We start from the raw sequence: 26,062 nt of genomic DNA on the forward strand, positions 1-26,062 counted from the left end.
CTGTTGAACATTACCTTAGTCTTCTGCACATTGAATTTCAAGCCTTCTTCTTTTCCTGTCTAGGTCATCAATCAATATTTGTAGTTCGGGGTGTGTGAATATTCGAAGGTTTACTATAGTGAATTGAATATTCTTCTATTCAGCTTGCTGAATGGATCAAATGGTCCAAAGTTAGTTGAAGCAAGACGAATCTATTCTCAAGTATTCTAATAATTGGTATGGGGTGGTGCACTACAGATTTTCGATCATTGTTTCAAAATCCAAAAGCAAGGCCCGCTCCGATGCCGCGTAGCACACTGTTGCTGTCAGTTTGTGTAGGAAGGAAGGTTCAGCACTGCAACACAGTCCAATCATTGTGGTGGCATTTTCATTACTCATAGATGCGGCCTTCAGACTAGGCAATACAACAGCAGTTGGCAAGGTAGCCGCTCGAAGGGACGACGCGTACAGCAGCACGGTCAGTGCAAGAATGATCGTTTATTGCCAGCACAGTTTATAAAGGCACGAACACGCGCGCTGTCTCTACTGCGCATCACTGATACGCATCGGCACTGATAACAGTCACTACACGTGTCCGATACATCCTCCCTTGGGACGAACAAAAATTACACACTTGTAAAAATATAAGCAGCGATCACAACTATGGCACTTGATTGAATTGTTCGTCATAGTGTAACTTCTTTGGGGGCCGGGTGCTACGAGTTGACCTTCTCAAAGGGGGTGGCGATGGGATGCTCGGCGGAGAATCACGGCCACTTGCTGGTAGCGTCGATCCCACGCCGTTTTGTGAAGAGACTCCCGAGGATTGTGCACTTGGTTCAGCTCCGCTCGTAGGCTGCTGTGTCCGGGACTGGGAGCCTGTGCAACTTTCCTCGTCGTCATCGCTTTCACTACTGCTATACCGCTCCTTTGTCGTAATCAGATGCCGGCGGTTTCGCCGCAACATGCGATGATCTTGGGTTTTTACCAGGTATGATCGTGGAGCGCTTTCGGCAATGACCTTCGCCTTGCGTGACCAACCCGCAGCATCCTGAAGCCGCACTGTTGCGCCTCCGGGTAGTACCGCCAAAGGCTTTCCAGCCCTGGCTTGGCGGTGTTTCCTCACTTTGCGACGGGATACCCGGCCGAAGTCAGGAAGGTTAGAACGAAGGTGCCTTCTCTGAAGGAGCTCACCCGGAGAATGGCCATCTTCGAGTGGTGTAGAGCGGTATGCTAGGAGACCGAGCCAGAAGTCCTCCCTCGCCTCGATGGTCTTTTTCAGGATACGCTTGACGATCTGCACACCCTTTTCAGCCAAGCCGTTGGACTGCGGATAACGGGGACTCGAGGTTATGTGATGAAAGTCGTACGTTTTAGCAAACAGGGCAAATTCGCGGCTCGAGAACTGGGGTCCGTTATCCGTACAGACTTCCACTGGTACACCGTACCTGGCGAACATGGCACTAAGGGCTGTAATTGTGGTTTCGGCGGTTGTGTCTTCTAGAATGTCGACCTCAGGAAAATTGGAAAAGGCATCATAAGCAACCACGTACGACTTGCCCGCATACGAAAAGATGTCCACTCCAACCCTGTACCAAGCACATTTCGGAACTGGTCGCATCAGAAGTGGTTCCTGCGGCTGTCTGTACGCGTACTTTCTGCACGTTGCGCAGCTTTCTACACAGGTAGCGATGTCTCCATTCATACCAGGCCAAAATACGAGTTTTCGCGCCCTCTCCTTGCACTTTTGCAACCCGAGGTGACCCGCATGAATCCTTTCCAGCATGAGTCGTCGCATACTCTTCGGAATTACAACTTTTGCACCCTTTAGTACAACTCCATTAACGACAGAGAGTTCTTTCGAAAATGGCTTGAGTTCACCTGTCACCGGCTGCCCGCTCACCAAGCATGCAATCACTGTCTGCAGGTAGGCATCTCGACAAGTTTCCAGCTGCAGTGACCGGTGTGTTTCGGGGGTGACCATGTAGCCCAAGGACTGCACTGCATGAACCTCAACATCATTTGTTGTGCGAACTTGGTCTTCGCCCTGTTCCACCGTTGACCGTGACAACATGTCAGCGAGCAGCAGCTGCTTTCCTGGAATGTACTGCAAGATAAAGTCATATTTTAGCAAACGCAAAAAGAATCGTTGCACTCGCGGTGGCATGTCAGCAATTTCTTTCCGTGCTATCGCCACCAGCGGCTTGTGATCAGTCTCGATAAGCACCTTTCTTCCGTACACAAACTCGTGAAACCTTTCGCAGCCAAAACATATTCCAAGCGCTTCTTTTTCGATTAGTGCATAGTTCTTTTCGGCTTGCGTTAAGACACGAGATGCGTACGCTACAGGCCTCCATTCACCGTGGTAGCATTGCAGTAACGCTGCACCAACACCATCCTTCGATGCATCGCAACTAATCTTAGTTTGTCTCTGCGGATCAAAGATTGCAAGTAGGGGGGCGGTGGTCAAGATTTGAGTTAACTTTTTCCACTCCAGCGCATGATTTTCGGTCCATTGGAACTTTGACCGAGATTTTACAAGCTCACGCAAAAGAGTTGTTCGCTCGGACAATTGTGGCACAAATTTGCTGAAATAGTTAACCACACCCAACATTCGCTGGATGTCATTCTTGGACGTTGGTGTTGGCATTTTCACCAAGCTTTTGATTAGCTTTGGGTCAGGCGATATTCCGTTTCGGCTTATGACATCACCAAGGAATTTCACTTCATTCAACCCAAATTTACATTTCTGGGCGTTAAAAGTTAAGCCTGCTTTCTCGGCAGCCTTAAGCACTGCCATCAACCGCTCATCGTGTTCTTGCTTACTGGAACCCCATACTAAAATATCGTCCACATATATCAGTACGCCCGGTAAGCCGTCAAATACTTGACTCATGCTTTGTTGAAATACTTCCGGTGCGGAAGAAATGCCGAAGGGCAAACGGAGAAAGCGGTATCTCCCAAACGGTGAAGAAAAAGTGCAGATTTTAGAAGTCCGCTCATCGAGCGGTATCTGATGATAGCCAGAGTTTGCGTCAAGACAGCTGAAGTACTTTGCATTGGTTAAATGGGCTTCCAAATCCTCTCGCCTAGGAAGCGGGAAATGCTGCCGCTTTATGTACTTGTTGATAGCTCTTGGATCCATGCAAACCCGTATCGCGCCATCTTTCTTTTTTGCCAACACTAAAGGGCTGACCCAGTCAGTAGGTTCGTTCACCCTGACAATTATACCAGCACGTACCATTTTTTCAAGTTCTTTCTTTAGGGGTTCTTCTAGCGCCACTGGAACTCGTCGAGCTGGTTGCACTACAGGAACCACATCAGATGAAAGGACCATGCTGTACGCCTGCTTCAAACAACCGAGGCCATGAAAAACGTGCCTGAAATTGTTTAGAAGGGCGTTGTATGAAGTCTTGTCTATGGCACATACTTTACGCTGAACTAGCCCCAGAGCTTCACTTGCTTCTAGTCCGAGTATGGCCTGCCGTTCGTTTTTCACCACAAAAAACTTCACTGTAGCAGACGTGTTCGCTTGGTGTACTTCTAGCGTACACGTTCCAAAACACGTTATAGTGCCACCGTTATACGCCCGCAGGACCGAATTAGTCGGCTTCAGCTCCTCTGCTCCCCGCAGTTTTTTGTAAACAGACATGGGAAGCAGGCTTGCCTGCGATCCGGTGTCTACCTTAAATCTGACCTCGCAGTTACGAACTTGAGCCTTGACCATCCAATCCCTTTCTCGTCTTGCGGTGGTGACCTCTAGAATGTCAAAGTCCTCTTCTTCCAGTTCCCTTACTTCACTCACCCTTGCAGACGCACAGGCACTTGCAAAATGGTTCGCCTTGTGACACAAGCGACACTTCTTACCGAAGGCTGGGCATTGTTTGGGCTTGTGCCAGCGGTTGCACTTACTACAATGAAAAGATGCTTTAACTTCTTTCCGCTCATTTGCAGGAGCCGGGCGCTTCGAAATCGTGTCGACACATTCGTCCCCTTTGCGCCATATTTCGTTCCGCTGGGCTACCGTTTCTGCTGCTCTGCACATTTCTTCTGCCTTTTGCAAAGTCAGTTGGTTATCTCGAAGCATTTTCTCGCGTAGTCGATGATTAAGCGTACCGAACACTATCTGGTCCCTTATCATTGATTCTTGCAACGTGCCAAAGTTACACTGTGCTGCTTGCTTTTTCAGGTCGCGAATAAACCTTTCAAATGGTTCGCCCTCCGCTTGCTTTCTTGAACGGAATACGTATCTCTCATGCACTTCGTTGCTAACTTCGGCACAATAGGCATCAAATTTTCTCACCACGGTGATGTAGTCCTTTTCTTCATTCAACTCGAACTGGAAGTTGTTGAAGACGTCCAAAGCGTCGTCGCCCGCAACGCTCAACAGGAGTGCTGCCTTGGCTGCTTCTGTTTTCGGCTGGTCCGTAGGTGCCGTCGCCTGCAGATATAACTCAAACTTCTGCTTAAAACGCTTCCAATTTTCTGCTACATTACCAGTCAGCCGCAAAGGCTCCGGTGTCTTCAGCAGGGCCATGGCGCACCGGACTCGGGAACGATTTCCTTCAGGCCTCAAAGGGCCACTTCTGACACCATGTAGCCGCTCGAAGGGACGACGCGTACAGCAGCACGGTCAGTGCAAGAATGATCGTTTATTGCCAGCACAGTTTATAAAGGCACGAACACGCGCGCTGTCTCTACTGCGCATCACTGATACGCATCGGCACTGATAACAGTCACTACACGTGTCCGATACACTGTTCCTTCCCGAGGCTGTTGAACATTACCTTAGTCTTCTGCACATTGAATTTCAAGCCTTCTTCTTTTCCTGTCTAGGTCATCAATCAGTATTTGTAGTTCGGGGTGTGTGAATATTCGAAGGTTTACTATAGTGAATTGAATATTCTTCTATTCAGCTTGCTGAATGGATCAAATGGTCCAAAGTTAGTTGAAGCAAGACGAATCTATTCTCAAGTATTCTAATAATTGGTATGGGGTGGTGCACTACAGATTTTCGATCATTGTTTCAAAATCCAAAAGCAAGGCCCGCTCCGATGCCGCGTAGCACACTGTTGCTGTCAGTTTGTGTAGGAAGGAAGGTTCAGCACTGCAACACAGTCCAATCATTGTGGTGGCATTTTCATTACTCATAGATGCGGCCTTCAGACTAGGCAATACAACAGCAGTTGGCAAGGTTTAGCGAATCTTGCATTGCCTTCAAGCCGAAAATCGCAAACCGTGGCTCAAGCTCTTGTCCTTCTCATAGGATTTGGCAGTATTTTGCTGTCATCAGTTGCAAATGGTAATTTTAGTAGTCGTATAACTCGATAGACTATCGATTTCATGTTACATGTCCCCCTAGTGAAGATCAAAGGCTACAGCTTTAACTTCACAACTTATAATGTGCCCCGCTAGCGCTCCGCTATTTCTCATGAATATATTTATTTTATATGAATATTTATTTACCCAAGTAGCAGGCAACCACACTAATACTCAATTTGTATTCAGTTCAGTAGCAAAAGTAGCTATTCATATTTCTATTAAATTCTGTAAAATATGCTATTCATATTACTCATTGTTATATAGCTATTCATATTATGTTAAAAGTAGCAGCTATTTTATTAAAAGTTAAACACCTGCTGGATCTTTGAGATAATACTGAACCATACTATATTAAAGCCTTATGTAAGCACAAATGCAAAGGCAACTGTGTGAAATATACAGTGCAAGGCACCATGAAAGCTAAAGCATCGTGCAATCAAAAAAAAAAAAAAGCTAGTCCCAGTGATACTCGGTCTCTAATCAAGAGGCTACTTCTAGCATTTGTTGCCCAAGCAAGCCTATGCATGACATTTCTTAGAACAGAACAGCCATATTTTTCAAGTCTGGCCATGTGAGATGTTGAAAACCTGCAAAACAGATGGTTCTGCAATAAGAGCATAGGTCATGGCAAGATGAAACTCTCTTGAAATTTGCTACTTTTATGCCATCTGTGACGAAACATGAACTGACATTAGCTGTGATAGATCTTGCGTATTGGAAAAGCCTCCTATGGATACTGCCACAATGCTACTTGCACAGCAGGTGCAACCTTTGTGTAGGTATCTTTATATAGCAGGTAGCAAAACCTCTGGTGCTTTCTAATATGCATCTGATTCAAGGAGCAGGAGCGCTGCCAAAACTCTCATGGCAGAGATGGATGGTAGCAACTCCTGGGATTTCAAGACAGTCAGACCACTATGTATGCTTCAACTCGATTTAATACACACTTGAAGGTTCAGTACACTGCATTTCACCTTTTCACAAATCAGATTCCCCACATCATTGTCATTTTTTGTCAACTGATCAACTCCCTAATCCCTTTCTCACTAACCAGATTTCCAGGATGGAGGTGTTCCTGCTAATCTGGATGCTGTAGCACTGAATTCAGCTCTTGATGGAAAACTCGTCATATGCTGCACTGCTTCTTCCCTATTTGCTACCAGCCAATTCAGTGTTATGTCTATAAAACTTGCAGGTGCTAATGGGTGTCCTTGACAGGGAGGAATGTCTGTAGTTTCCGAACGGTGTAATAGATGTCTGATTGACTGACCAGGCCATAGTCAAATAAGTTGTTCATGTGCAGGACAAAGTTGTTGTATAGGTTGCTTCGTATCAGCTCTTTCCCTTGCTCCTCTACAAACAGGTTGCAGGCTCGAGGAACATGGCAGTCGCCAATGACGTTGTGTTTTATGATGTGGGAGTTCCACATCTTCATGAGCTCCTTCTCTCCTTCATTGACGTCATCGAATTCATCAATCATCATCTTGTCGTGGATGCTTCGCCACTCTGGGTATGTCTCAGATTCGCTGTCATAGTCAGCCTGCTGTGGTCTGATTGGTGTACCAGTGGAGTGGTAGTAGACCCTGCTGTGTCCTGGGATGTAGGGCGTCTCATTATCAGGCCCACCTTGCTCCACGAACTCCAAAATGCTGAGGGGGGTTCTCTTGGGTCTGCAGACCATGACATCAGTGACTGGTGTGCGCCAGGCCGGGCGTGCCTGTCCAAAGGTGTAGCCCACCTGCAGGTGAAGTTCCTCCTGGAGATCACCAGCATGCGATTTGTTGTAATATTCATTGATTGAGACTTGAATGCACGCCCCCTTGGGATGAGGCGCGTACAAGAATGTGAAGCGTTCGTGGCAGCACTTGAGGTGCTTGAGGAGGGCAGGCAGCAGGCAGCACTGCAACAGGCACCAGGGGCAGCGCAGGTCGTTGCGTGCCTTTGTGCGCAGTAGCATCTTCTGCTGGAATACAAACTGGTATGCCACCCGCGTGGGCTGAGCCAGCTTTTTCTGCTGCTCCTTCTGCTGGCTTTCCGCTGTCCCAGAACTCTCGGGCGCCTCTTGTCCATTGCTTTGCTGCTGCTGCTGCTCCTGCTGACTCCCACCTTTCTCGGGTTGCTTGTGCACCTCTTGTCCATTGCCCTGTATCTGCTGCTGCTGGCATGCCTGTATATCTCTATTGCACATGTTATGCATATTCTTGCGCCAGGGTTCAGCCACATTCAGATCCAAAGGAGATAGGACAGGCCGAACCTTCGGGGTGTGGTTTGCTGTAACCTCACTAGAGCTCTCAGCTGTGCCCCAGGCCAGCCGGAATGCCACTTTGGGACACTTCTCAAAGGCCTCCAATAATGGGACGACCTCGGCATTCTCGGAACTTTCCCAGGAAGCTACTCGGGCAGGGGGTGCTGCCTTTGGTTTCCAAGGCCTTAGCACCAGCTCGTAGTCGCCCTCGGTGAGAATGCATCTCTGTTGCTTGTACACAGTCATCTCGCCCACATAGTGGCGAATTCCCGCCGAGGCGATGCCACCACCAGAGGCCGGGCCGCGCCTACACCCGTCGTGCAGAGCCTTTTTGAATGGTGGTTCATCAAGTTCACTATCGTTGGTCTCGCCTCTGGCAGCCACCTTCAATAGCAGCACGTGCGACCGCACAAGACCCGTCTCACTTGCGCAGAAGCTGTTGCCAGGCACTGTGATGACCGACGTGCGGGTTTTCAATGCACCGCTGGCGTTCGCGGTACCCTCCGGATTGTGAGGCACCTCGCAGCTTCCCACTGGCACGCAGCTTTTGAACGGAGGCTGCGTGAGCGGCAATTCATTTTTGTTCCAAACCTTCAAGATGACAGCTTCTACTGTGACCTCGTCCCTCTTTGTTGACCAGTCGTAGAATCCCGCGAACGTCAGCGTCATCTGGCTGGGGGGCCTAAACGATGGTGCTTGGACTCTTTCCAGAAGACTGTCCACTTTGAAATTTCTCCTATTTTTATGATTTCTCGACATGCGATGGGCCATGTATGTTAATGTCCTATGAAGAAACACTGGCGATGACTCGTGCCTTGCTCGTAAATACCTGTACATTTGTGTTGGCTTCTCGAAGACCTGACGAACGATCTTCTTCTCGAGATCACGCTGTTCCTTGCGCAGCTTTCTTAACATTGTGGATTTTCTTGTGCCGGCAGCGGGGTTCTCTTTAGGCGGCATTGCGAGTCCGTCCGAGTTGTAGTCCAGTCGCTGACTCCGCTATGGTGCCTAGGAATGTGCCACGCACTGTACTTCCGCCAGTTGATAGCGTGATGATGATAGGTGACAATGTTAATTAAGGGGCTAATTAGCGCTTTGGCGCCATCTGTACTCAGACTAAATGAAAGCTTGCAGTCTGACGGGGGGGTAGGTACGTGAATAGGTTACAGCCCTTAGAGTCGCGACTTATCTAGCGACTCGTTTTAATTGATTCACAGGAAGGGATAGTAATTGGTTAACAGGGAAAGGCGCAGTATCTGTCACACTTGTTCTGTGGACACCTGAACCGCGCCGTAAAGGAAGATGGGAGTGAAAGTGGAAAGGGATGTGGAGGAGCCGTAGTGAAGGGCTACGGAGTAATTTTGACCACCTGGGAACCTTTAACGTGCACTGACATCGCACAGCACACGGACGCTTCTTTTCGCCTCCATCGAAACGCAGCCGCTGGCAGTCGGGATCGAATCTGGGAACTCCGGCATAGTAACCTGGCATCTTACCACTGTACCACCGCGGCGGGGCCGAAGGCGCTGTAGCTGTCACACTTGAACCGCGCCGTTAGGGAAGGGAGGAAGGTGGGAATGAAAGTGGATAGAGAGAAAGAGCATGCGTAGTGGATGTCTCCGGAGTAATTTCGACCACCTGGGGATCTTTAACGTGCGCTGACATCAGAAAGCGCAGCGAGAGATGAGAGGAGAGGGCGCTGTCAGGGAAGTGGCAAGTACCGAGTACAACCAACACCTCACGTGGCGTTGTGGCTGTAGGAAGAAGAAAAAAAAATGCACGGGCCTGCTACTGGCTCTGTAGCTGAGCCACCTCCGCTGCCTCGTGCAGACGGAAGAGAAAATGTTAACGTATATGTATGTACTTGTATGTGTTCGTGTGCAGTAGGCAAAAGCGACTTACAACTATTGGGCCAGGCCACGATATTGTTCTAATGCAATATCCACCCGTCAAAAAGGGGAAGGCCACAACATCCATCCACCCATCCGACTACCGACGCTGTTAAGCAGTTGAAGCGTGCTGCCGCCGCGTCTGCTTCCTATCGCTGCACTTAATTGCGTATTGCCTGCATCGACGCGGGAATAAGTCCCTTGAAATTGCGTTGTCTGCATTTCCGAGCTGCACGGGTGCCGTCTGTTGCCCGCCTCATCGTTGGCATATATCTCTTTCAGTCGCGTTGCGCTCGCCTGCTTCATACAGCTCACCTGCCGCGTCCCACCGACTCCGAAGGTCGATCCCATGCAGACAGCGCGTTTTACGTTTCTGTGTTTTCTCTTGCGTCCTGCGGATGGTAGTGTTGTGAGCATTGCGATTAGTAAAATGGTACAGGATGTCAAGTTCAGTGTCCGGCGCCTTCACATGGGCAAACAGAGGCCGAAGCAGATGGTTCTGGATCAATTTGGGTCGGCTTCATCGCACAGCGCGCGCATAATCTGCGTGATTGTTAAATTTCCGCAACTCAACGTTGCAGATGTAGCATCATCGGTGGTAGGATAGTCCTCCGCGGAGCGAACAACTTGGTGTGGCTGTAAATGACTGAGGGTAAGTCTTGCAACATAAGAGTGAGCCGGGTTTTTTTTTATTTTATTTTATTTTATTTTTTACCATGTAAACACGCGCACGCGCCAGGGAAAAGGTACTTTAATGCAAAGCCATCGCTGAAAGCTAAAGTGAATATTTTAGAAGTTTATTTCTTCTAAAAATTAAGGAAGCCGGCCACTGCAATGTGCACTACGTTCACCCATCATACAAGAACAGCGAGAAACTTTAATAGACACTTCAATAGACTAGAATTTCATTTTTGATATGCCGCGCCACACCCTGTGCTTCTGAGTTAATTCTCGGCCAATTTGGGGAATGTTCTGATTCCACAGCTCGAAAAGGCGGTCGAAACAATGGGGCTTTTTTGTTTCCTTTGCCGTACCCTCAATTACAGCCAACGACAAAACACATATCGCCTACCCTACCATCCGCATAAAAAAAAAAAAAAAAAAAAAAAAAAAAAAACGTGACGTCAAAGCTGATGTCAGTGTGCAGCCGACGCCATCTTTGCGTCCTGTTCTGACTAGTACTAGCACGGGGCGGCAGTGTTGTGCCGGTGGGGTTATCACACAGTAGCCCACCGTCAACAGGGTTGTGCCAAGGAGGTGGTTGCGTAGCGCTCGTCACCCGTTTCGTGAACGAGGGCTGTCGCTCCCTGGGCGGTAGCGATGAATCCGAGTCGGCGCATGGTGAGATAGTGAGACGACGAAAAAGCTTTATACACTATATACAGGCATTTACACAACGAGATCGGCTCTGGGGCTGAAAGCTAACATCCATACGCGACTGTTCTCGCGCAGCGACGGTCGGGGAGATTCCGCCACGTCCGCTCTCTCACGGGACGAACTGTTCCCGATGGACGCTAGTGACGAACTCTCACTCGGAGTCTCGAACGGAAGCACTTGAGTCTCCGTAAACCGAGAAACCGTTGACGCTCAAATGGTCCAATCCAACGGCAGCACTTTCGCAGAGCCAATGGGACAGCTTGCTGCGCTCTTGCTTCAAATATTCCGCGGGGCGAGAAGGGGCCCACCGCCAGGGCCACGTACGGCGCCGAGCTGTCTGGATGCTCAGCTCATGTTCAAACACGTCGCTTCTCTCCTTTTGGTACGGCTCACCTTCAGTGCACTGGTGCTTTGCAGAGAAGTATCCGGGTTTTCTGAAGGAGGCGTTCCAAGGGAGTTCTCCGGAGAAGTTTGGCGTCCGGCTGAATTTCTGGGCGGCTTTGGCCGGGCACAACAGCAGTTAGCTTAGCTGTTCGTGCGCGTCCATTTGCTCTGTCACTCTGCCTCATGCCAGCACCGTTGTTATGAAAACTCAATCTGTATCATGAGTGACATTTCGATTTATCGGCAAAGTGTGCGCGATGCGGACAGAGACCTGTACGAAACAAAACTTTGGTACTGACCCGTGTGCAGTCGATATGCGCAACTGCACGGTAAGCGACGGCCTGTGTCCACGCATAAATATGTGCGACATTCATGAATTCCTTGTCTTACGGACGAGCTTCGTCACAAGAAACAAATCGCAAGCCTACTGACCACTCGAAGAACGCAACTACGTTACAAGCTGCTGGGTTAAGAGTTAAGAGCCGCGGTTGATGCAGACGAACTCGCTGCCGTCCATCGTTTATACCAACTAAACCGGTGAGTTTTTGTAGCTGATATTCTGCATAGAAATGGCGTTTGGTAGTCAGTATCTTTTATACAAAACTTGGTTGGTGTACTTGCCTCAATCAATCAGAAGAAGTCGGATGTTTGCATCGTCTGTGTCAGTAAGGAAGCAAAAGAAACCGCTGCCACAGGCCACAGCGATATGACACCGGTGGCGCCACCTCGTTGCCTTGCGGGGTCGAAATAACTTTTGGCAGTGGCTATTTTCACACACGGAGGAATTGACTTAAATGACATCAGTGTATAAAAAAAGGTTGTTCTTTAGCATGCGTTTGTACATAATAATAAGAGAAGAACTAACATGTAAAGTAAAATAATATCCTTAACGTTAGCTTTTTGCAGAACAGAAACGCAACTTTATTCGTGCGTGCGTGCCCACTGCTAGGTGGCTAGGCCAACTTCCTCCATGCCCATACTACTGTTGTACTACTGTACCCACCCACACCTATGCCCGCACCACCCTTTACAGCGCGAGCGCATGGGCGCTGCCATATTTGATCACGTGACCCTTCCGCCATCGCCGGCCTTCTGGCCTTCTGGTTTGACGGCTTCCGGCCCGCTCGTACTCGGCTGCACGGTGCGGCGTACCAGCTTTCGCTGGGGACAACGAGCTTGTAGACAGGCAATTAACTTCATGTGTATGCCTATAGTATGTGTAGGTGCTAAAAAATGTTTAATTTAACCACGTAGTTCATTTATTGCGTCCTCCTAAATGTCTGCATTGGCTAGAACGTTTCGACAAACCCATCAGCCGTCGACTCGGTTTTCTGTTTTGCTTTTTTTTATCAATTCCCTCTCTAATGCTCTTTGTGGAAAACGTGACTTTCTGTAAAACTGAATAGATTACAAACTGATTATTCCCTCAAACTTATTTTTTTTTTTATTTTCTTGCGCAAAGGGCGAACGCATGCATTGCTCAGACTATGCTGGCTGAGACGCATTATGAATGTTCATTTAACATTGTGCCCAATAATTACTGCTCAGTATGGACGCGCGTGTAATCCCCGTTAATTGATAAGATATAATTTTATCTCCTGTAAACGTCCTGGCTTCAAAAGACTATATTACGCTGCTTGAAGGCCGCATCAGACGCTCAGCGGCGTTCATCTGCGCTCGGGCGAAGGTGACTGGAAACTGCACCGGAATTCAGAACGCACAGTACGCAGCCAAAGCAAGCGGGGATATAAAAAAATCTTATCATGGTAAATTTCATCGTTGGCCCGTGCATTAGTTTCATAAAAGCAGCAGTTATTACATGTATTTCAGCAGTACTTGTCTAATTAAAGTTTGGTTTTGTTTGTGCGTTGTTACGTCCCAAAGCGACTCAGGCTATGAGCTGGAGGACTGCGGAAATTCCCATCCCCTTGGGGTTCTTTAATGTGCACTGATATCGCACAAAACACGGGCGCCTGAGTTTTTGGCTCCAGCGAAAAGCAGCCGCCGAGGCCGATCGAGATTCGATCCCGCATATCCTAGGGAATAGTACCTAATTAAAGTAAACAGATGCACTTACATGTCCACACTAACTTTCCTTCTCTGCGCAATCAATTCGTATAACTGCATAGACATTAATAGCAACGTCAAGGTACCTCTTAACGCTCTGCGAAAAAAACTCGGCAGCAGGGCAGACGCAATATCCAATTCCTGAGAAAACTTCAGGGTCGTTCTCGCATTCCCATGGCTACTGCCGGTGCTAAAACGAGCTGGGGCGTGAGGTATAGCCATTCTCTGCAATTCACAGGCGCTTTCTTGTCCCAGAAAGGAACATGAACTCGTGATACATCTCCCAGAAAAACGGTTGCCTAGGCCATGATGTGCACCTTATGTAGAAAGCGTCTTCTGTTCTTCCGCCAATAAACAACAGGGTCATTAGCTCTACTTCCTCGCAGAATACTTCGACAATACAGATGACACCTGCATCAAAGCAGCGCTGTTTAAAAGTCAGCTGGTATTCTTACACAAGATACACAGCAGCAGTTAGCACTGCGCGCCGATGCGTTGCGAAGGCCAGCAATGACGGCCGTCCTAGTGGCGCCACCTGTTAGGGAGCACTATACCCCTACGGGCCACACTCACCGGGTTGCCACTGCTGGCGGTCGGGGGCTGCGCATATGCGCCGTGGCATCGGCGTAGTCGCATAGTGTTGGAGTGGTGTTGGCGGAGAGCTGAAATAAAAGAGGAGACCGAGTGCTAGAGAGACAGGACAGATATTAGAGGTGTAGTAAAAGTAATAATAAATTTAAGTAGTCGGTATCTGGCCCGGACGTGATTGTCTTAGCAGTCTGCTGAGCTCGTCACTACAGGTGGGCGTGTGTACTGCACGGCTGCATATTATAGAGCACACAATAAGTTCGGGTGCGCGGGCAGAAAGAAGACCCGCCGCCACGGTGTTACCACGGTCTACACAAAGGCTTTGAGCCCTTAAGTTCACGTACGACACACTTTAATCTCTGTCCACATATGTCCTTCCTTCTTGAACGTAATTACGCGCACAGCATCGCGCGATTTTCTTTTTATTTTTCTTTTATGAACGAGGGGAACGCTGGGGGCCCTACCACTTTGCTTTGATAAGCTACAAGTTCCCATCACACGTTCGTACATTTTAACGCGCACGGATCAGGCAAAGTTGTAGACACGCAGGCGCTTATAATTGTGCATTCTTTTCTCCGCGGCAAGTTTAATCCAACACTAGTTATCATCGGTTAAAATTTAACAATCTATGCTGCAAATTAAAGATCAAGAAATTAAGTCACCACTAGCGAAACATGCTTTTAAGGCATATATAGTTCCGTCTTTGCTCGTTCGGTCGTTCGATCGCGTTGCATTGGTTATGGAACTGTACTGAAAGCCGCAACAAAGTTCACATCCCTCTTAAACGAGCTTAATTGTCGTAGACAGAATCGGTGTGAGGCATGTGCGCTGACAGCCGCCGAACACAAGCGTCACGGAGTGCTGCTTTGGACGCCAATGCGAACACTTCGTTATGAAAATTTATCTGTTGGTTTCCATCAGGAATTTGTTGCTGCTGGTTGAATTGTCTCAATAAAGAAGGAAGCCTTCTGGTTTCGGTAGCTATAGGGAGCACCAGCTGGTTCTGTGCTGTGGCTGCCGGGATGGTCGGAAGCAAACTTTTCTTCTTGGTAGTAATCTGTTGGCCTGTGGCTGTGAACTGCGATCTACTGGTTCCAGCCGAGGGCGTTTTCGCTGCATATGCTTGAGTGAGCGTTTGCAATTTGTGTGATAACGATGTTCTATAAGCAACAAAATATTTCACCTAAACGTGTTTATAATTCTGCCAACTATAACGTACATTAACTATAGTACCAAAAACTGAACAATAAAATTTGCTCAGTAGCTATGCGCGCGTTATATAGCTATGTTGTACTCTTGGCGAGGGAGTTTATATATATCTAGCCGAGCCCACTTACACAGGCTGCGCAGTTACAACGAACGTTCGTTTATTACGAAGACGTATTTTGGAGGTAGCACTGTCAGAATAAATGCACTGCTCCTCGCATATATACACCACGCGAATTGATTAGAAAGATAGCGCGCCGTAAAGGAGGTCTCCGGAAATTTCGACCACCTAGGGTTCTTTAACGTGCACTGACAATTGAGCAGTACAACAGGGCACATTAGGGCGCTTTCATTTCGTCTCCATTGAAAAGCGACCGTCGCTGCCGGAATTCGATCCCGCATCCTTGATGCACAGTAGTCTAGCGCCCGATATATATCGCATGCATTCAATGGTTAAGGCGCTCGACTGCAGACAGGCAATCGCGTGAACACGACTGCAAGCCTACATATACGTGCCCTATGGCTGTTATGGCGAACCACAATGTTCCCCGAGGCCAGTGCCGCTGTGAGATGAGATGAGCTATAGGATTCTCGATCACATATAATTTGGGAATGTCCGCACTCTAGCTCCCCCGGTGGAGTGCAAAAAATGGATGGTGGATGTATAATTGCTGCGTAGCTCAGAACGACGGGAGCTCAAGTAATGGACTATATCGACAAGAGACGTATGTAATACGTGAGGTCAATCATTTTCTCGCATACACTGTGCCGTTTCCGCCGATCGAACCGCGTTGGAAGACACTAAACTAACAGCGCTGGTTTCATCGGCAGCAAGGCAGTGAGCGTAACCGCAAGCGAATTCACTCATGGGAGCCTGTGTGTGTTCCCACAGCATGAAAGCCCTGCATGCTTTCCTCTTCCCGTCTGTTCAGCAGGAAAAAGAAGGGAGGAGGGGGGAGGGGGGGGGGGGGGTACTTCTTTCTGCCAGCACGCCCGATCTTATATTGTGTGCACTATATGCAGCCATGTTGTACACACGTCCGCCAGAGTGACGAGCTCTGCAGACTGCTAAGACAATAACCTACGGGCCAGATACCGACTACTTTTAAGGCGAAAGCCTTTAATGGCTCATGCTGTGGTGGACAAAGTGTGCGCCGCTTTTGCAGCGTTCTGATTGTCCGAGGCGGGATGCGATCCCTGCCATCTACAACGCCACGCTTGAACGCGCGCTAAGGAACGCCACGCGACAGGAGCGATGGTGTACCGTCCAAACTCACACTTGCCGGAGAAAGTGTGATAGATACTGCGCCTTCCCTTTCCTGTAAACCAATTAAATTAAAAGCAGCACTGCAACGAATTTCGATAAGAGGCTAACGGTTGGAGGCAAATTATAGGATAGAAAGGGTAGGCTTTCGCCATTCTCCTCTTGAGAGACATCTAAGACACCCTCTAATTTTTATTATTATTTTTGCTACACCTCTAATATCTGTGTTGTCTCTTTTTTTTTTTCTACAAGCGCAATGTACCACCATATATATGTATGAATCTCCGCGAGTATGCAAGACTTGGCACCATCACTGTGCTGCATGTTCAAAACGTCTTAAATGCACTAGTCGTGCCTTATAGCTCCGAGCTTGAGCACCGTCGGTCGCGTTGAGCGGGCGTGCGCTACGATTTGCGTTATATCTGTAGCAGCTGCAAACCATAACGTGTATCGGTGTAACAATGCTTTAAATGGGGCTAGGTTTGTTCCAATATTAAAAGAGCGCGCTAATTAACTTGACAGAACAGACAAACGGGATGAAAAAAATACACGATACGAGACACAAAGCGCAGTGTCCACGCTTTGTGTCTGGTGTCTTGTATTTTTTTCATCCCGTTTGTCTGTTTTGTCAAGTTAGCGCACTCCTTTAATTAATCTGTGTAATGTATACAACCTGCGTTGTTTAAGCTGCACAGGTTAAAAAAAACATGCCAAAAACGAAACCATAAAGCTCGATCGTGCTCCATCTGCTACGGCATAGTTTCGTTTCTTTCTTTCTTTCGTGTGTGTGTGTGTGTGTGTGTGTGTGTGTGTGTGTGTGTGTGTGTGTGTGTGTGTGTGTGTGTGTGTGTGTGTGTGTGTGTGTGTGTGTGTGTGTGTGTGTGTGTGTGTGTGTGTGTGTGTGTGTGTGTGTGTGTGTGTGTGTGTGTGTGTGTGTGTGTGTGTGTGTGTGTGTGTGTGTGTGTGTGTGTGTGTGTGTGTGTGTGTGTGTGTGTGTGTGTGTGTGTGTGTGTGTGTGTGTGTGTGTGTGTGTGTGTGTGTGTGTGTGTGTGTGTGTGTGTGTGTGTGTGATTTTGACTGTTCGCGCTCGTGTTAAATGCAGCGGTTATCGAGCTGCTTCGTGAGTAGGAACAAAATTCACGTCGTCTGAGCGTGCGGGACGTCGTGTGAAACAAACAGAGCATGCACTGAACTGAAGCGCTCTATTTCACGCCATACATGCGCCGATGGAGAGTATATAGATTAGGACGGCATGTGTGCTAAACACCGTCCAACGGCCACATAGCGAAATGCGACCTGCGGAATCACTGCCACAAATCTGTATTGCATGCTAGCAGTGTTTAGTGAAAATGCAACTGTCTGCGTCCCAAGCATCACTCCACCTTACACCAATATATGCCTTCTACGTCCCTTTTCTCTAGAAACTTAAATTAGGAGTAAGTGTCTAAATCAAGACCGACTGAAATACAGACCTGCACAGATAGCACTGCTCCAGCGCGCACCTTCTAGTTCATAGCCTTCGCCGCTAGGGAACGAACATTACGGGTAACCTGGCGCTACTGTAAACCTATTAATAAGAAGGGTCTATTAGTTCTGTCATTTTTCTTCGTCGTTATAGTTTATTTATCTGTCCACGCTGTAATGCACAAGCACCTGTTCTGCGCATGTGCAGCGAGTAACTGCAGTGCTGTCGCACAAAGCGGAATCGCGGTATGTCTTCTAGCGAGAGAAAAACATTATAAAAATAAACACTCTCCGCTAAAATACAAAAAGGCAAAATTTTAGAAGTATAACTTGGACAAAGATCTTTTTTTTTTAATTTGGGTACAGTTTGTTTATATTAATTTGTGATTTGATGATGATAACAATGACAGACGAACAGGTCAACCGAGCGCCCTCAACGACGAGAAAGGTAACGAAAGTTGGCGCACGAGGTCCCATAGGACCCTGTTTTTTGTGCAGGTCTGTATTTCAGTCGGTCTTGGTCTAAATAAGGGGGGGGGGGGGATATGCATTTGAGAAGGGTGTAAGGTGTAGAAGCACCTCCGGCTAGAAATGCGGGATGTGTGGGGATGGAAGAGATGTGCTTCGCAGCAGGACACTGGCATCCTAATTAAGACTAACTAGACTAGCAATTCATATTTTTCAGGCCAGGTCTCTAAAATTGCCCACTTCACCTACACTTCCAATATGCCAACAAGCTCCCAACATCCCTCTGCCAGGTACCCCTGAGAAGAGCTCCCTACCCTTTGCACCCCTGCAAAATGCCGCTTTCTTCTAGAATATTTGTGCACTACACATATGCCTAGACCATTTTCTCCTCCTGTGTACTGGGGCAGTAAAATTTGCAGAAGACATATATTCCACCACTGCTACACTGTATAGTGCTGTATAGATTTATTTTAGGGTATGAAAATACCATTTTGGTTTGATCACTGTGCATTTACTTCGACTATTTAGCTGCCTTTCTTGAGAAATTGCTTCACTGAGCAAGGCCATAAAATAAATTTCTTACAACTTGCCGTGCTTGGCCATTTGGTGAATGCCACCGGAGTGCAACCCGATCCCGACAAAGTTCGCGCTGTCAGTGCGTTTCCATGTCCCCGTTCACCCCGTGATGTCCGCAGCTTTATAGGACTGTGTTCTTATTTTCGCCGGTTCGTCCCAAACTTTGCCGCTGTTGCTCGCCCTCTCACCAATCTGCTGAAGAAAGGCGTTCCTTTCTCATGGGGACCAGAGCAGGCTAACGCATTCTCCACCCTCATCGCTATTCTCACCAATCCTCCTGTGTTGGCCCATTTCAACCCGTCAGCCCCAACGGAACTTCGCACCGACGCCAGTGGCCACGGGATTGGTGCCATTCTTACACAGCGACAACGCGGCCAACATTGCGTTATTGCCTACGCCAGTCGTCTCCTGTCATCAGCAGAACAGAACTATTCTATTACGGAACGGGAGTGCCTGGCTCTCGTTTGGGCCGTTGGAAAATTCAGACCCTACTTGTTTGGCCGACCCTTCACTGTAATTACCGATCACCACGCCTTATGTTGGCTCTCTTCCCTCAAGGATCCTGCTGGCCGCCTCGGCCGCTGGGCACTGCGCTTGCAGGAGTATACCTTTTCCGTTGTATACAAATCCGGTCGGCTTCACCAGGATGCAGACTGTCTGTCCCGTTATCCCGTCGATCCCCCTTCCTCCACTGACCATGAGTCGGACCCCTGTGTCTTCTATATATCGGACTTTTCCCACATAGCCGACGAACAGCGGTTGGACCCAACCCTCAGTTCTCTTATCGACCGTATCCGCACACACAGCCGTGACTCTTCCCTCGCCCGGTTCTTCCTTCATGGGAATACGCTATACCGCCGCAACATGCGACCTGATGGCGCTGAGCACTTGCTGGTCGTTCCCCAACACCTATGCTCTGCCGTTCTCGAACAAATGCACGACGCCCCTACAGCTGGTCATCTTGGCCTCTCACGCACATACGACCGCGTGCGCCGGCGTTTCTTCTGGCCTGGACTCTACCGCTCTGTCCAACGTTATGTAGCCGCTTGCGACCTCTGTCAACGCCGGAAGAAACCCCCTGTGCTACCACCCGGACACCTGCAGCCGATTGCTATCCCGACTGAGCCATTTTCTCGTGTTGGCCTTGACCTCCTAGGGCCCTTCCCCGAGTCCTTGTCAGGAAACAAATGGATCGCTGTGACCACCGATTATGCCACGCGGTACGTGATCACTCGCGCCATTCCAACCAGCTGCGCCACAGACGTTGCTGACTTCCTTTTGTACGACGTCATACTACACCATGGTGCTCCCCGTCAACTACTTACCGACCGTGGCCGCTGTTTCCTTTCCCGAGTTGTTGAGGAAATACTTCGTTCTTGCTCCGTTCGGCACAAGTTCACCACTGCGTATCACCCTCAGACGAACGGCCTTACGGAGCGTCTTAACCGCACACTCACCGACATGCTCGCAATGTACGTATCCGACAGTCATCGCGACTGGGATATTAGTCTGCCATTTGTCACCTTTGCATATAACTCTTCGCGTCATGACACTGCTGGGTACTCTCCATTCTATCTTCTCTTTGGAAGAGACCCCTTACTGCCTTTCGACACTTTGCTGTCCGCCGCTGGCACCGTCACAACCTATGCCCGCGATACCATCGCCCGAGCCGACGCTGCTCGCCAGATTGCTCGTCACAATCTCACCATCTCTAAAGAAGTTCAGAGACGCCGCTACGACGCTCACCACCGCGATGTGCACTATCCTCCCGGATCTCTGGTGTTGCTCTGGCTTCCGTGCCGTCGTATGGGGTTGTGTCAAAAACTTCTGCCCCACTACACAGGTCCTTACCGTGTACTACGCCCAGTGACCGCCGTGACCTATGAGATTTCACCGCTCCACCCAAAGTCACCGACTGCTACATCCACTTCCGAAATCGTACATGTCGCCCGCCTAAAGCCATATTACTCCCCCTCCACATCGCACGCCTAATACGCACCGGGACGTTGCCTTTTGCCGAGGGGGGTAGTGTTACCTGGAAACGCGGGACCAAAGTGATGTGCTCACTGACGAAGACGACGACCGAGGAACACGGGCACGACAAAGCGTTGAAAAAGAGGACGACGCTCTGACAGAGTGGACACTGCACGGCTACTGAAGTCTCAGCGTCGAGTTCAGCCCATCTCGCGGTACTGTTACATTAAGCACATCCCCGTAACAATATTAACCATCACCATAATGTTTGCGTCATTTCTGCATCAAGCTGCGACAACACCTTGAAAGTCATTCTGAGCACGACAATGTGCAGTGTGCAGAAAAAGTGACCGAAAGGAGGCAGCATCTATATATAGTGCTCTAAGGGCCATAGCAAAAATAACAATTTTATTGGTGAAACTTGTAACAGCTCATTCACAAAATGGTACCACAAGTGGTGGTCTGAACAACCAGTATGACATTCTCAGCATCCATGCAAATGTTAAAAGGATAAGATACAGTAAATCGGATCATATTGATTAGGTGTGCATACTTGAGCCTGCTGTTGCAGCATTTAATAATCCTCCTGGTCCAGGGATACAACTGAATGCTTTGCATAAATTGGTCTCTCAGTACAACAGCACCCATTCTGTACAGGTGAGTGCAGATTGATTCATTCACCGAAACTGCACCTAGCATTAATGTTTTGTGGTTTCATATTGTAATATGCACTGCATAGAGCACAAATAACCCTGAAATAACAAACCACATGTAGTTTAGATTTCAGCAATAGCATGGTGAAACTGGTAGCCGAGACAGTGTTTGCGGCTTTGGCATAACTGCTGTTATTAGCTACTAAAAGCAGGCAACTCCTTGTGATGGTGGATTTTTACGGTACAGGGGATCTGAAGCCAAAGAGTGCAAAGCACAAGAAAAGTGGTTAACTCAAGTCAGTAAAATGTGCTGGGTGTGAAGCTTTTAGAAAGTGATTAAGTATCAATAGCCCTAAAATATTAGTTTGCAGTGTATAACGAGATCTGTAAAATTGCTAAGGTGACATGAGTGGCAGCCCTTGCCTGGACAAATACGTTGAGGCCTGTGTGGTACTTTTTCTCAGTGTTCATAGTACTACAGATAGTGGCTGACACAGGCAGTCTGTTGGCTGTCTCATTTCTAGGCATGTTATGGTAATGTAGCACCCAGCTTATTTCAGACTTGGATTTGCAAGCATGACATGAGGTTATTAAAAAGAAAATTTGTCTATGAATTCATGTCACAGAGAATAAAGGCAGTTGCCAAACTTCTGTGCAAATGACAGACATGCGCATTTTTTTTTCTATGATGCGTCTTGCAGTAATAGGATGGCACAGCACTTGGCAGTACATGCATGTCTGTCTGCTGATTGTTTTTGATTTCAAGAACAAGGGCCCATATGCTGCACACAGGATCAGAAAACTTGGAGAGGTATCTGTATAAAACTCATAACACCTGTATTCTGCCAGCAAGGACTTGAAGTGATATCATACAACAATTGATTGCTCATACTTTCATACCTCAAGGAATATGTCACAACAGTCTGCATTTCCAAGCAGTTGCACTTTTTGTGAAGGCCATTTAAGACCAAAAACCTGAGTGTACAGCTATGGGCTTTGTTTGGTGCTTTACCTGATGTCTCTGTAATCTATTTCTGTGCACATTTTCTCATGCAGTGCTACCAAGGATTGTTATGATGTGCACTTGAGTGGTTTATGAAGAGGACACTGCCAAGAGCTTCACAATTTCTAGTTAACAGTATGCTCTTGAAACTTACTAAGATTATTTATGCTTGGATTCACGTTTTTTGTTTTAGAGAAATGGGAAAGTGACCACTTCCATAGAAAGTAATAGTAGTACAATCAGTGGTAGCGAAGAGCTGTGGACAGCCAATGACAAGGTCTATTGCTGCATACATTTAGTGGTATATGTTGTAGTATGCTTTCTCTTGCTTGTTAAATAAGCAAGATCCGGAGGACAACATGTTTTCTATTAGTACATCTCGCAAGTTGGTTTTTGGACAACCCCACAATATATAGTGTGCATTAAAGCTTGCAACAAGGATGGCTATGGAAGCTGGCCCATTACTTTTTAAAGTTCTTTGCTGCACAGCCTATATATAATCCAGTGGAATACAGAGTGAATAGACCGTTATATACCAACAACAAAAAAAAAAAGGCTCATACTACCTTCACCCCTGCAGATTGCTATCTAGATACAAATTTAAGAAGAGGGCTTCGTCGGGCTGGTTGGTTCATGTTGAACGGAAGGAAGAAACAGCTCTAGCAGACGAGACAGACACATGAGTAGCTCATGTCTGTCTGTCTCACCTTTCTACACGTCCTGTCCGTTTGAGCTGTTTCTTCCTTCTGTTCAGACACAAATTTCAACATGAAATGGATTTCTGGATTACAATGACTACATCACCTACTGGGTTTGCTTGCTTGATAATCCTTGTGGAATACAATGTCATAAAATTTATGCGATTCTTGTAGGCAAAGTATATTGAGCTGGTGCTCTATATACATTTTCCTATACATCAACCATGATGTTCAACAGCTTTTGTGATTCCAGTGGACAATACTCACAGTAAGCACGATAATAAGTGGGGAAGAGGGAAAGAGTGGCTATATTTTAGGCATTCTTTTATGCAACAGCTGGACTGGAGGCTGCTTTTTAGGTCTGTTGCAGTCCAGAAGGCGACGCCTACTTTAGGTTTGGCCCTGGTTATCACCGACGTGGAGTCCGTGGTCGCCTCTAGCACCTTCAGTGGAGACTTTTTCTGAGGAAGGCCAATATGGATTCGTCACAAGGAGTCGGAGTCCCCACAGGTTGTCTTTTTAGAACCAGAGGCCTATGAGTTGACCTCTAGGATGTTGAAGATTGGTGCAGTCACTGGCCACGTGGTGGGAAGCCTACACCCGGGTTAAAATCATAACTGAAGCAACTGGTTTATGGAACAACTCCCACTCAGCTTGACCTGGGCTAAGGGTCAGTGGTAGTGCCGAGTACTATTATTCTCGAGACTCAAAGTGCCCCTGCTGCAAGAGATAACTTCTTAAAGCTTTAGGAAGCCCCAATTAACACACTGACTGGGAGTGTAACACAAATAAATTCAGTAACCAATATGTAAAATGCAAATTTATTGTTTTGTGAGGGAATGAATAGTGTAGTATCACAATAAGATACTGTCAGCAGCAAACATGTCAAGTTTTGATGAATGGGCCGTCTCCTTGTATATTTATTTTCGCTTATTTCAACAACAAAAACGTTTGTCTGCTACACACGCATCCACTATGTTGCCCAACTGAAGCCTTCTTCTGGGCAGCAATTCATTGCGAGACAGCTTAGATTATACCCTTTCCTGCAAAGGCAGCTGGATCGTGTATTACATGATGATCCAGGCAGAAGAACTTGGCAATGGGGTATTGAAGCACTCTGTCATAAATGAAATATAGAAAAGCAACATTCACTTGCACCTCAATTCAGCAAGACAGAGGAAGTTAATTTTACCTGTCGGAATGGCACGTCGCTGAAACTCTGAACTTAGAGTAATAAACAAGCGTCGTAAATACAGCCAAACGACATGGGCTCTGCCAGATATAATTGTGACACGGCCGAAGCAAACTGCCGTCAAGGTATTCGCCCTTAGCTTGTCTACAATTGTCCTGACGTCGTAATATCTCCATTTTGAAGCTAGTTCCCCACGCACAATCCTCAGCACACCGTCGCAGCAGGGGAGTCACGCACAGTGGAAGCAGAAAAATGACAGCCTTCCAACGGCGATGGGGCCCGAAGGCTACGTCCTTGCAGTTGCGAATAGTTCACACTGCAATGGAAGCAAACCGAGCGGCAAACCGTACGTACTTACGTTGCACTCCTTCTGCGCGGGTCAAACACAGAATGTACTACCGTAACTGAGCAGCTGCACTTGGGTATCATCTCCAGTAGGTCTGCTCTCAGCGACGGCCCCGATCGAGCTAGGAACTGCCGCAACAAAGGCCCAGCGAGGCTGCATAGGCGTAGGCCCGCGAACGAGGGCCTTGGTCATGACTAGGGAGCATAACAAAAAAAAAAAAAAAATCCAAAGGATCGTTCACTACAGAAGTAAAAATTTGACAATGCTTATTACTACAGTTCACTACATTTACAACAAACACAGATGACATGCGCCCCACCACGGCACCATAAATACGAAGAGCGCTATCACAAACCCGCCATGTGGGATTGAAATAAAGCGCTGCAGTGACTATAAACAATGCTAAAAACCATAAAATGCACTCTGAAGACGCGAACACGCCTAGACAGAGAAGATGCAACACGATCGCGTCGACGGTTACATCAGCACCAGGCTAACCAAGCAACACAGCACAACGGAGCACAGACAGAGCGATAGAGCACAAAAACTTTTAGCAAACCGCCATTAAACCAATGACGTCATTCTAATGTAAACGTCACTTTTGGTTTATGACGTCACTTCCGGCTATGACGTTACTTCCTCCGTGTGTGAAAATAGCCACTGCCGACCTTAATTCGCCACGCTCGACCAGATTATAGCCAGATGGCGTATGTGTATGACGTATTTACCTAAGTGCAATGAAAGAGGCGCAGATTGCCACTTTGCAACTTCATGTATTCACTGCCCAGCGCGAGAGTGTGCTGCAATAGGAACTTGATTGAGATGATGATGTTTGCTGCACAGTGCAAGAGTTCGTTGCAGTTTTTCACAAGGCGTGAATGACTTCGGCAAAGTATAATGATTTTGCACCTGGGCGAAGGAAGCTGATCTGTGCGGATATGGGTTCAGTTCATGGCATTGATTCTGTCCACGCCACTCGTGAGCCAGTAAGTGCTTTCGCATTAATAGGCAGCATCCTCTAATCGATCTAGCGGCATATATGAAGTTTTCTTGTTCCACAGAAATTTCATGATCAGTAGAAAATAGTCACTGCCATCAGTGTGGAAAATGGTAACGAAGCGCAGTAGTCGTGCGCTTCACAACGAGCCCATAGAAAAATGGTCTATGTACTTCAATGGAAAAGTTTATGGTCAGCTATGTCTATCTTTGGACTTTTATAGTCGGCTGTAAAGTGCCATTGAAATATTTATAGGCAGCTTTAGAAAATTCTATACCTCTCTGTCTATAGCTTCTGGACCATACAAAATCTCTTTAGCTAACTATAGAAAACCATATGTCCATGAAGCTATAGACTATTAGACATACAG

At 47.6% G+C, this 26,062-nt stretch overlaps 1 protein-coding gene across 1 annotated transcript; it reads right to left on the reverse strand.

Annotated features, from left to right (window-relative positions):
* Positions 1-5,986: 5,986 nt before the first annotated feature.
* Positions 5,987-8,506, reverse strand: LOC146205278 (polycomb protein suz12-like). The gene is made up of 2 exons (XM_084606556.1): positions 7,402-8,506; positions 5,987-7,338 (listed from the first exon to the last, which is right to left on the reverse strand). The coding sequence occupies exons 1-2, from the start codon at positions 8,504-8,506 to the stop codon at positions 6,500-6,502; spliced, it is 1,944 nt and encodes a 647-aa protein (XP_084462682.1). The 3' UTR covers positions 5,987-6,499.
* Positions 8,507-26,062: the final 17,556 nt, after the last annotated feature.

The sequence above is a fragment of the Amblyomma maculatum genome, chromosome 1 (genome assembly GCF_055883805.1).
Source record: "Amblyomma maculatum isolate TAMU_Amacu chromosome 1, ASM5588380v1, whole genome shotgun sequence".
NCBI lineage: Eukaryota > Metazoa > Arthropoda > Arachnida > Ixodida > Ixodidae > Amblyomma > Amblyomma maculatum.

Coding starts and splice junctions, on each gene's coding strand:
- LOC146205278 (XM_084606556.1), bottom strand. CDS start 8,506: ATGCCGCCTAAAGAGAACCCCGCTGCCGGCACAAGAAAATCCACAATG. Junction 7,339..7,401: donor GCAACCCGAGAAAGGTGGGA/GTCAGCAGGAGC, acceptor GTTCTGGGACAG/CGGAAAGCCAGCAGAAGGAG.